At 41.9% G+C, this 12,309-nt stretch overlaps 1 protein-coding gene across 17 annotated transcripts in view; it reads right to left on the bottom strand.

Moving 5' to 3' along the window:
• ADGRL3 (adhesion G protein-coupled receptor L3) overlaps positions 1-12,309 on the bottom strand; it is a 288,036-nt gene that overhangs the window by 83,594 nt on the left and 192,133 nt on the right. For 13 of the 17 annotated variants that reach the window (XM_074147553.1, XM_074147555.1, XM_074147554.1 and 10 more), the window contains 2 exons: positions 9,329-9,514; positions 5,506-5,544 (listed from right to left, as the gene is read on the bottom strand). In XM_074147553.1, the coding sequence (XP_074003654.1) occupies positions 5,506-5,544; positions 9,329-9,514 (225 nt within the window). The remainder of the gene's footprint in view (positions 1-5,505; positions 5,545-9,328; positions 9,515-12,309) is intronic. The other 4 variants (XM_074147559.1, XM_074147561.1, XM_074147562.1 and 1 more) reach the window with 1 other exon arrangement.

Here is a 12,309-nt window from a genome sequence, read left to right as displayed (position 1 = left end):
ATAAAAGGAATTGATTGGGAAGAAGGAAATAACATATGATCTGTTTCATTTAATGAGATCTTCCCTGCAGAGTAAGCTGAGAACTGCATTTATGAATCATCTGTATTTGCTGCCCTACTGTTTGGGATTTGAGACTATATGAGCAACCGCTACAGCAATCACACTGGGGAAGCGAGCAAAGCTGCAGCAAGAAAGGAAAATGGCTTGCAAGCAAGCAATGCCTCTTTGATAGAATATCCACAGCCTTTAAGGGAACTCTTAGGGAGTCCACGAGACTCAGCCCTTTCTCCAATGGTCCAAATCAAAGGGCCATCTCCCACTGACTTCTATGGCAATCTATACTGAGGCTTTTAACCAGTGTCACCAGATTCCAGGACCGATTCAGCCTGAAGCAGAGACTAAGCACACAGCAACGCAGAGAACACTAGATGTTTTTCTCAGTTTTGCTATGTCACGTGTGGGCACGTAGCCATAGGTGTAGCTCAGCTGTAAGGAGAGGAATACACGGTCGCCTGCCTTTTTAACATTTATGCGAAGAATTTTGGGGTCTGGTGACGAACCGAAGGCTGCCACTCTGATCCTCCTCTCTCCTAACAACGGGCTCACCAAGGTAGAAACATGCAGGGTGGGGATTTCTAGTTTCGCTCTTGCTGACATAAATCAAGTGCAGGTTTCTCAAGCTGTGAAGTATATGAAGTTCATAGAGTTTTAACAAAGGGCTACCAAACCACAGAACCCCCCACCCCGTGAGTCACACTTCTTTCAGATGTCCTTTTAACTATCTTAAATAAAAGTTCGGGGAACTTTGATGCTGATGGGCAAACATCTCCATCTCTTGAAAAAGCTGCTAAAAGTACTCCCTGTAGCTACAGTTAATGTACAACATTGTATGCACACTGCTAGCCAATTTATTCCAGCCAGTTTAACAGCGATACCTTGCCTGACAGGCCCTGCAGAATAGCATCAGGCGTTGAGCAATGCGCAAATCATTAGAGGACTCTGAAAGTTGTTTGACACGCACTGCAGAGCTCTTTGTCATACAGCCAATTAAGTGACCAAACAAGGAACTTGAAAATCCTCATTAATTTGCTCCTTTCTATATAAATGGAGGTTAGAGTCTTTCTTGTCATAGGTACAACAAGAACACAATAAACGCAGCATAATTCAATTTACGCTCCCTCTCAGAGCTACAACTTTCTTCTGTTTAGTCTTCACAGAAGTTGGGACCAGCCATGCAAGCCAGAAAGAAGTAGGACAAACAGAATTAATCCACTTTAAATAACACTGGCTAAGTCCCAGATGCACCTTTTATCTGCTGAGAGCTACTAGGTTAGTGAAGAAAAAAAAAGTCTCTTCTACTCAGCTCTGAACTTAATGCCTTGAATCCTCTGAGGAAAGCTTTTCATTTTTTGCTTAGTACAGCAATTCAAACAGCCCACAGTACAAGTACGAAGCGTTCAGAAAACTTCCAGGAGAACCAGAAGGACAACTCGGACTGCAACCACCTGCCGCTGCCTGCTACCTGGAGCCTGCATTGGCTCACCGGTGGCTCTGATGACACCTGCACCTAAGAGCTCCTGTAATCTTCACAGACAGGGCGGCACCTCCACTGTCTTACCCATTTGCCATACAGTCAAACCCAGAATTACAAAAGCAGAGCAAGCTGATTTACAGGGCAGCCCACGAGATGGCAGGAACCAGAGCAGCAAACAGCACATGAAAATGCTGCAAAAGCAACACTTTGCTGCCTCCTTCCACCTTTCCCATAAAGCTGCCACTCAGACTACCAATTGTATTCACTGGCCTCCAACTTGGAAGCCACCGAGACTGGATTTAAAAAATTAAAAAGCCAAAAAGAACGGGAATCCTGTGAAGCTTTTGTCTTCTGAGATCTGCACCCCAAATGTAGCATCCATGCAGCATGAAAATGGGAAGAAGCCACTGGCTGGCAGCGTAGCGAAATCCATTGGCCTCATGATGCCCCAGAGAGAGCTCCAGCCCACAAATCCAAGGGAAGCAAAGAGGTGAGCTCAGATTTTGCAATCAGATACATGTATGTGATAAAAACTCTACATGCCCAGACGTGGTATGAACCTCTATTAAAGCTTCTGTTTCCAGCAACTAAATCTTACAGCAAAATTCTCTAATTTTTTTCCCCATGTTTAAGTTTTCTGTGTTAATATGGTCCTGCTTATTGTAATATCTGAGTACTCAAGCCTTTTTTTTTTTTCTTTACTACCCCGCCTCTGTTCCCAGAGGCCAGGAGAATTGTACCCATGGCATTTTAAGTTGGGGATCTGATAAACAGCGAGGACACGCCACTTGCTGAAGGGCATGGAAGAAATCTGTGACGCCCAACCCAGTTTCACAGCCCCCAAAAGACAAATGTTTTGTGTTGTCTACAACTACGGTGCTTCAGTTTAAGGAGAAACACCTTTGGAAAATGAACAAATATCAATTCTGAAAAAAATTACAGAAAATTCATACCAACTTACGTCACACACCAGCCACCAAACAAAGCTATGCTAATCAAATGCGTCACCCATTGTGACTCATTCTTCCACATGATGACTTCTCCATCCCTTTCCCAAAAATAGAATGCAAGAACAGTGCACTGCAGAAAGGTGGGCAGGAAAGACGTAGATCTCTGCTCTCCAGAAAGCCACACATCAGGTCCAAGATCTCCTTAGCTAATGGAGCACTTTTCTGAGGCCACACACTCCATCTATCTTGGGTATTTACCTTGGTCAGCTCAGCCTAAATTGACTCAGTATCATGGATTACAGCCCATGTGGCAGTTCCTTAAATATCACCGCGATTGAAAAATCTCCCAGCAACTGTCCAGTCATTATATTAATATGTATTTATCATGCCACCTGTTGGGTTGGTTCTTGTTGGATTTTTGAGACAAAAAAGATCATTTACCACACTTGCAGCTAAAGGAGCAGCATTTGTAACCTCTATCTCCAGTAAATAAAATCCCTGAGCTTTTAACTCAACAAATACTGTGACACTGCACAAATTAAATCAATATTTCTTTTAATTATAAAGTTACCTAACAAGATGAAATGATAATCTGATGATAATCCCAGTCTCATATTTTAGTAACTTGCAAAATTTCCAGATCTGTTTTACATATTTATTTGTATTCATTTATTTTGGGTTCAAGAGGAATTTACACCCCAATTGCTACAGGGGCTCTGTCATAACTACTTAAATCTGTCAGCCCAAAGAAAACAGTTAAGACTGCTTCTAGCAATTATTATCCTCTCAAGTCACGCTCTTCCTCCCCAAAATCCACCTTTTCTCAATTGCACTTTTGATATATACAATTGCTGGACGTTTCTCACATTAACTTCGTACTGTACTTTCCTTGTTCTGAAGGTACACTGCCAGCCCCGTGAGCCACATTCAGCCATGGATGCTCTTCACAAGAATGGCATCAGCACAAGGAGATCATGTCAGCAAGGTTGAAAACTATTTCTCTGCCATCAGTGGCATATTTCCTAGTGATTTCCCATCTCCCATCGTCTTCACAAAGTCCAGGATTTCACCATTTAACGTTTGGTGAAAAATTTCTGCTAAATTGCCTTAGCCAGCCCTGACATTTCACTGCCTGGTAAAGGATAAGTGGCCTGTAACAGGAATATTTGCAGTCACATTTAATTGCTATTACAAACTCTTCCTCACAAGATTTTTTGATGACTTTAGCTACATGATTTTTCAAATGGAAACATGCTGTATGAAAACATGTCCAGATACATTACTTCACCACCATATAATACAAAGCAGAGCTGGAAAGGTTCAATTAGGTCATCTAATTCATTCTTCAAGCCCTCCATTATAGAACTGTCCTCTTCAATATATTTACCAGCTTTGTCCATATTTATACTAAACAGCTCAGGCAATGACCTTTCATCACTTTTTTGTTTACTAAAGAGGTAGACACATGACTTATATTTAAACACAAAAGTAGTCTTTCCAAGTGAAAGAGAAGAAGTCCTTGAAATTAAGGGTAAGCTGAAGCTTGTGCAGTATACTCAGGCTTTATTTTATCAATGACAAGATTTCTGTAGATCGTATTAAACTCACTATTCACTACTGTTTGAAAGAAGACAAAAAGACCAGTAGCATGCACTGGCTCTGTAGAGTGGTACCCAAGGTCCCCAACAGGATTATGTAGTCCATGGTCAAACCAGTCTCACCACGTTTCCGTTGGTACCAGCAGACAAGACAGCTAGCTTGGGAGCGAGTGTTGCAATGTAAACTTTCCTAAATTCCTTCAAACGCTAGTTACTTCTCTGGGATCTTAAGAGAATTCACACCAGACAAGGGATGTATAACTCCGTAACTCATCTTTATCCATTAATGTATATGGAAGGGAAAAGGTGACTTCTTCTCATTACCATATCCAAAGGGAGGACAGACAGTCTACCAGCAGAGAGGGGTGCTGTTTTATTTTTAATGTCCTAGAAATCTAAACCACCTAATCCCACACGCTAAATGAAGTATGTGCTCACAAACTAAAGTCAATACCAACTGTAGGGAAGTTGAATTTTGCATGAAAATTCAGGTATAGACAGCCCCCTCCAGAAACACGGGGTTCATTTTTACACCTCTGCATGTTATACATACACATAGAAATAATGACCAACCACCCATAAATACAACATCAATGTTCATAAGCACAAGACAGAACTTAGAAGGTAAAATGTTCACATTTCTTAAAGAAGCATTAATTCACCCACAGTATACAAACAAGTTTATATAAAGTCACTGGAGCAAATCCTATAAGGCAAGGTGACAGGATAAATAACATAACCCGAGGCCTCACTGTTGAAAAGACTACAAGCAGGTCTTTCCAAAATGCTGGGGCTTGACTTTGTTCACGTAAAACACAATGTAAGCCTACAGAAGTCGGGACATAGCTGTGTGAACTTTACGGGACATTATGTTCCCAATCTTGTATTTAGTTTGCAGAACTCTCCTCCTCCCTACATTCCTCTGCGAGGACACTCTGCAGTTCATTACAATCTTACCTCCTCCCTCATGCCGAGTGTTGTCATTTCAAACTGTTTCTAAATTTGCAAGTGTAATAGGAGAAGAAAGAAAACTAAGGAAATGCAGGTGGCAATTACATGAGTGACATCTCATAAGCAAAACCCAGCCGGTCTGGAGACGCCTCCATGAGCAGGAGTTTTGCATTCTTTACTTGCATGCATCCATACTGTCCCGCGCATTCCGATGGCAGGACGAGTCTTGTCAGATTTCTCTGTGGGTTTTTCCCACTTTCCGGTTCAGAGGTTTTGCCCCAAATTCTTGTCAAGTCTGAGACCAACGGGGCAGGTGGGGGGAGATGAAGAATGAAGTTATTATCCTGTAACCTTAACCTTAGTACTTGCTGCCACAAAGACAGTAATAATCAGATTATTCACAGAGACAAGACCCACTTCACAATCATTCAGTCAAACAACTGGACACGTGTATTAAAAACACAAGAAATACCTGGACATAGGCCCTGCAAGAGCGCTCCCTTTTCTGAAGCTGAGTCCATAAAGACAGCAGATTAAAGACGGAATAGAAAAAACAAGTTAGTGACAGAACAAAGGAAAAAAATTGAAGAAAATGCCTATGAAAAAAACCTCATTTCTCTCTTTAAATAGCTCCTGAAAACCAACCAAACCAGAGGAAGCATGCGAGTTAGGCAGCAGTGGAAGGCTGGAAGGACTGGCTCCAAAAAAATGGGTTAGTCCTTTTTCAGTGAAGTAAAGCACAGACTGGCAACTTTGCAAGAGCAGCTGTTAGATGGTAGGAGACACTGAAGTCAAGTAGAGATGCTCAAGAGATGATATTTTCCTTACAGCTTGGAGATCACACATGATATTTCCATGTCAAACAAGGCTGGAAAGGATGGGGCTGATGGTTATTTACATAAGAAGAGCATGGGCTCTGCAGTCAGATGGCGCTGATGGCACAGTGAGGTATAACCACGCTTTGGATGAGCAGAACCAATTCCAGGGAGCAAGATGTATGCAGGACTGCATCCTGATCCATGGTGGACCTGTACAGAACCATCCTGATACACCTGCTCAGGTCTCTGGCCCAAGGCAAAACGTAGAGTGCTCCAGCTTCACTGCTGTGACTTTGCTTTAAGCCAGCTCAACCAACTGTGATCACACATTGCACTGAAGGAGAGAGCCTTGCCCAGGGCTCCCGAGAGCCTAAAGGGCACTGAAGAGGATGTAACAATGAAATGGGAATCCAATGTAATATTTCCAGTCGAGGCCATTCCCTCCCCTTTGGATTAAACTGCTTCTCCAATAGTGCATTCTCCAGTCCCCTCATACCGAGTTGTGCTTTCCTTTGTAATTCCTGGGCCTAAATCCTTTATATGCTGAATAGCTTTTCCAAAAAGAATCTCATCTTTTCCATAGAATCCACATTTAGGACTGTACTTTGCTATGCGCTCGCATGCCCCCCACCTCCTTTTGTGACACTTTGGTGTGTCCCAAAATTCAAACAGGCGCTTATTTATCTCCGTGGGACTTTGTAGACAGTCTGCAGCAGCGAGCTAGACCCGGTGAGCTCTGCGCTGTTACAACCAAATCTCACAAACTCAGGCTGCTCAGAGCTGCTGGCTCGGCTGTGTTTGTTCCTGCTGATGTGCCTGGGTTGGAAATCGCACATCAATAGAGATTCAGGGGAACTTGTGCTCTCAACTCACAGCAGTGCAATCCCATTAGCACAGCTCAGAGCCAAATTGTTCCCCAAGAGTTTTTGAGGCTCTGAAATAAACAAAATACACCCAGGTATCATGCAATGCCTAATTTCCATTTCTAATTCATCAATTTGTAACAGTAGAAATCTTCCTCTGGGTAAACTTGGCCAGTACGAAGACTTTACAGAAACAAATGGAGATCAAAGGAAGCCTTGCTGAAAATTACAGAGCTATCCACTCGGGGGTCTTACCAGTCTGCAATAGAACAATTATTACCTTAATTAAGCCTGATCCAGTGGAAAGCATAAAGCTTTTAGTGACAGGAAAGTGGCTTCTGAAAGATGATGGCTGTTAAAAACTCTGATTATGCTGGTTTATTTCAATTCATTGTACATCAGCTTGTAAAAAAACTCAGTACAAAAACGGCACAGGTAATTACTTTCAGATCCCCTTAAAGTTTCCTTTAGTGATTAAAAAGAGTATTTAATGGCTAGTGCTTACTTTATTTCTTCTTTCTGACTAAACAGCACTAAAAAAAACCTCCTTGCAAATGACTTTTTTTCCTTTTTTTTTGAAATACTCTTGATCAGCGAAGGGGAAAATGGAGCAGTAACTGCTGCCTTTTGTTTGCCCAATACTACTTCCAAGTTGAATTCATGCATTCTCAAATGAACACAGAGCAGTTGCTCTTCTAAAGAATTAAGTGGGGAATGAGAGCAAGTAAATTACCAAGCCTGTCATTTGGATCACTGACTCGCATCGCTGTTTTGCAGGACTCCACGCGGTCCAGAATTTTAATGCGGAGTGCAATTGATTTGTATGAGCTGCTTGTGCAAAGCCGATAGCGGGGGGACCCCAGGAGTGGCAGCCGAGCCGAGGAGCTCTGCCTTGCCCGGTCTTCCCCTCCCCTCGGTAACTCGTACCTGCCTGTACGGACCTGGTGATACAACCCCGTTTCATGTAATCACAACACAGATCGGAAGGTGGGATATAAAAAGATGAAAAATATGTGCTTGCAAAGCTGAAGTGACAAAATGTTGGGTGTGGCTTGGGCATATTCAAAAGAGCAAGCAGACTGCAACCATGAAACCCATTAGTAGGTGACATTAATTGCTGGTTTTACCTGATATTGTCAGACATCACCATCATTTCAAACAAAGAACCATGGTATGATTATAAGAAATAATGTTATGCTGATGTAACGGTTAATACAATTATTACCTATGTTGTTATAATATAGCTGGAAGCAGCACTAATTAAAAGCATCAAGATAACCTAATTTACAGCACATGCAAAGCACATGAGATGCAGGACCTCAATTCCCGTGGGGCTGTAATGCCAAGCAATCCAGAAGCCCTTTGTATTTATAACAGCATAAGTCTACATTAACAGCTTACACGAAAAAAGACAATTTTCTTCTATGATACGTATTTCTCTTCAGAAATCATGCAAGAAATTTCAGACTTAGCTCTGATCATTTACTCCCTGTATAACCTTGGGACCAAGTTCTGTTCTCATTTACATGGATGCCAGGGCTGTCAGAGCCAGCTACGCAGCTGAAAACAAAATTCTGTGACTTATTTTAACGAGGTGGCCAACATAACCATGTGCTCGTAGCCACAGGGTTCAGCTGTGGTTTGTTCTTATAACCAGGCCCACAGAATTAACCATCTGAATCCTATATAAATCCTATCCTATGTGTTTACATGAGACTGAGTGATGAAGAGGGCCTTGGACCAAGAAAACCCTCAACTTAAAATTTATTCTTACAGACTTCACAGCCCGTATTTCCTCCCACAACTGGCAACTTCTAGCAGCTTTAGTATGTAGCAATTCCACTTAATTCTGGAAGTGACAAAAGGACTAATAATTCTTCTCAAACAGGGGGCACAGAAACCACACCATCTCCATGCAGTAAGGTGCTTCTGGGTTAAGTCATGGATCATCACTAAAAAGGTCCTCTAATACTAAACCATCCTGAAGACCGTAAGTGTAAATATGACGGTATCTTCTGTGTCTTTGGTAAATATATCTCCAGTGTAAATAAATGTTTCTGTCTGCTTTTATTTGTTTATATTAATGCATGAAAGTGTTTATTTGACCTTCACATCAGCATTTTGTAATGTTAAAAGACAAAAAAAAAATAAAAATCCAGACTCTCTCTGTCTCTTGGGGCTTTAAATATTCAGATTTTCTGGATCATATTACATGGCATCTCACAGACAGATTCAGCACTGGAAATGCTGGACAAAATTCTGGTCTCATTCACGGTGGCACACGTCCAAATTAATTGCCATGGCATCACTTGAGTTATCCTCATACTGAGCTATGAGAGCTGAGACCACAATGAAGTACCTGGAGTTCATATATCTACACATCTAAGGGTATACATTTCCCAGCACCAATAGTACACTTGGCATTTACAACTGTTTCATTTCTCAGCAGAATAAAATACACTGTAAACGAAAAACTGCCAGGTACTCCTGTCTACTATGAAAGAATCACTACCCTAAAATGGCAGTCATTCAGAAACACGTTTATAATAGCTCTCCAGGGAGAGCCAAACCCTTCTTCAGCCTCCTGTCCCTTCCCCACTCCCTTTGTTTTTACCTTATTTAAGCTGCGTGCAGCACTGTCCTTCCCACCCGGAGTCAGGTTTCGGAGCTGCACGTCAAGCAAGTTCACCAGCTGGACCATGGCGGACACGGAGTACGTGATGTCACCTGCGTACAAGTGGTTTTTTGTGTGCTCCGCAAGCTCCCGGGCAATGTTGGCAGCCATTTCCCCCGACTTCATCTGCAATTGAGAAAATAGAGGAAAAGGCTCTTACTATGATGTTACTCCAGTCCCTTCCAGCCCCTTAGTGTTCAGTAAGTCATCTGCCTGCAAGAAGAAGAGGAGAGAAGAGGAGAAGAAGAAAAGAGAGAAAGAGAAGAAGTTCCCGAGAAGGAAACTACAGACAAGGGTCTTCAGGTACAGTGTTTGAGTATGGTTTAAAGGCAAGCGGTTTTTCCAGCTACAGTCACCATGTGGGCTTCAACACAACAATTTCTGATCTTCTCACAGGGCACAGCAGGAATTGAGGGGCAGCTGCTTCTTTGCACTGCAGCAGATGTAACCAAAGATCATAGAATCGTCTAGGTTGGAAGGGACCTTTAAGATCATCTAGTTCAACCATCAACCTAATTCTGATAAAAAAACAAAACAAAACAACAAAAACCACCAAAAAAAAACTATACAAAAGAACCCCCCACATCCCTAAACCATGTCTCTAAGCACTATGTCAACCCATCTTTTGAAAACCTCCAGGGATGGTGCCTCAACCACTTCCCTGGGCAGCCCATTCCAAGGCTTAATAACCCTTTCCGTGTAAAAACTTTCCCTAATATCCAATCTGAACCTCCCCTGGTGCAGCTTGAGGCCATTTCCTCTTGTCCTGTCTCTTATTAATTGGGAGAAGAGACCGACCCCCGCCTGGCTACACCCTCCTTTCAGGGAGTTGTAGAGAGCGAGAAGGTCTCCCCTCAGCCTCCTTTTCTCCAGGCTGAACACCCCCAGCTCCATCAGCCGCTCCTCATAAGGCTTACTCTCCAGATGCCATTGCTTTCCATGGGCTTCAGTTAGCTTGTCCCATTGCCTTATCTATGCCACTTGGCATAGTTTGGAAAAAAGCAAACCATGTAGATAGCCTCTCCTGTCAAAAAAGAGCAGTTTCTGATTCCAGAAGATTATTTGGTAGCAAAGAGATGATTTTTGTTACAAGTCCTGCACAGAAAGGTTCCTTGTAAAAGGAACAAAAATAGATGACATAACTCAGATGAATAAGAGAAAAAAGTTCACAATTACCATCATGTGGATTTAATAATCAGGTGCTAATTTACCACTTAGCATTTGCACATAGGAGATGTGCTCCTTACCACACTAGCTACTACTACATCTGTAATGAAGTTAGTGATTCTCAGCACTAATAAAAGCATAATATAGTAAAATATTAAAAGCATAATAGTAAAAGCATAATAACTCAGGAGCAAAAGCTTAAGGCTTGAAGCAGAGGCCTGCTGGAAGGGGAAACCAAGTAGGCCGTTTGGCTGTACCTTCTATTAAAAGACTTTTATTGTCTAGTTAAGTCATAAAAGTCACGAATCACCTGCAGTGAAATTCACTGTATAATTATTTGGGAAACTCTCTTTCCCCCTGGGGCTTTTCCTCCTTTCTTGCTGTTTTGCTTTCCCTACCTTGTATCCTTTTCCTCTTCTCTGCCATGGAGATTGGGGGACAGGGCAGCTGGTCCCATCTCCTTTTTACAAGCAACCCACTATAGTCTTTTTTTTTGTTATCTACCACTCTGTGATCTGGAATGCGGATCTATGGGGAATATGCCAGGGATAAAGAGAGATTACAAGGATGACATTTAAATGAAGGTCCTACTTCTCTGTTGGGCTCAATGACCAGCTCTGCTGAGTTCTTCATCTGAAATTTCCAATTGTCTTATCTTCCAACAGTTAGAAATCAGATATTTCTATTGTTCCCTCAATTTCTGGTCCTTATTATAAAAGTGAAATTCTAGGGAAAGATTGCAGGCTGAGCTTCTACCTCTCTGTAAATCAATTAACTGAGTTATAAATTAATAACTTCCATCAATTTGACAGCAACAGCCCATCTGATTTAATGAAATCTAACTGAAGATGTTCATATGCTCAACTTCAGAGAATTAAAGCATATGATGATATAGATAAGATAAATAAAGGAGACAATATGTTGTTCTTCCCATTAGAGCAATGATAACATATATTCAAAACCTGAATTATTTCTTCTTTGTTACACACAAGGCGAATGCCATAGAAACCAGATCCTATTCTTAGAGCCGCCTGCTCTCCTAAGCAGCTGAAGAAATCCACACATCAGCGCAGAGGCTGGATTTTGACCTCTTTTGTTGGCACCCAGAACTTTAATGAATGACTGCATCAAATCCCTTTAACATAAAGAAATCAATTTCAACATTTTCCTGCTGTTCACCGCTGGAGCTTAGCGTGTATCATGACACATGGTGTTTCTGTAAGCCTTGCAGAAAACTGTACGAATGCAAGATTTTTTTACGGATACATTAGGAAAAAAAACCTTGCTACCCAATATTTGAAGCGTACATTTTCTCTCGGACCACGCGCCTATCCAAACCGGCATACTCAGAGCAAATTGTTCAGCTGCTACAAAGGCAAATCCAAGAGCCTTCTTTTCCTGTAATAAGCCTCTTGTTATATCTGACTGCAGGCTGCCGTTCCTCCTACCTGTCTGCAAAAGCGGTGCAGGGTGGTCACTAATAAATCTTTTTCCTTTTATCTTGGGCTGATCCTAAAAGCTGCAAATCAAAGGAATTCTAGTGTGACCGAATTAACACCCCAAAACAGGCAGCAATGGAAGAAATGCCCAAGAAAAGGCACATTAAAGCTCAAAATAGGTGAAATTCCAGGACATAGAAGTATTTACCCAAACTCATTTCACACAGTCAGGTTTCCTGAAGACACAGAGCTGTGCCATGCCCTTGGGACAATCACAGAATCATAGAATCATTTAGGTTGTAAGAGACCCTTGGG

Source organism: Numenius arquata, chromosome 5, assembly GCF_964106895.1.
Source record: "Numenius arquata chromosome 5, bNumArq3.hap1.1, whole genome shotgun sequence".
NCBI classification, from domain to species: domain Eukaryota; kingdom Metazoa; phylum Chordata; class Aves; order Charadriiformes; family Scolopacidae; genus Numenius; species Numenius arquata.
This window is presented reverse-complemented; position numbering and strand designations above follow the sequence as displayed.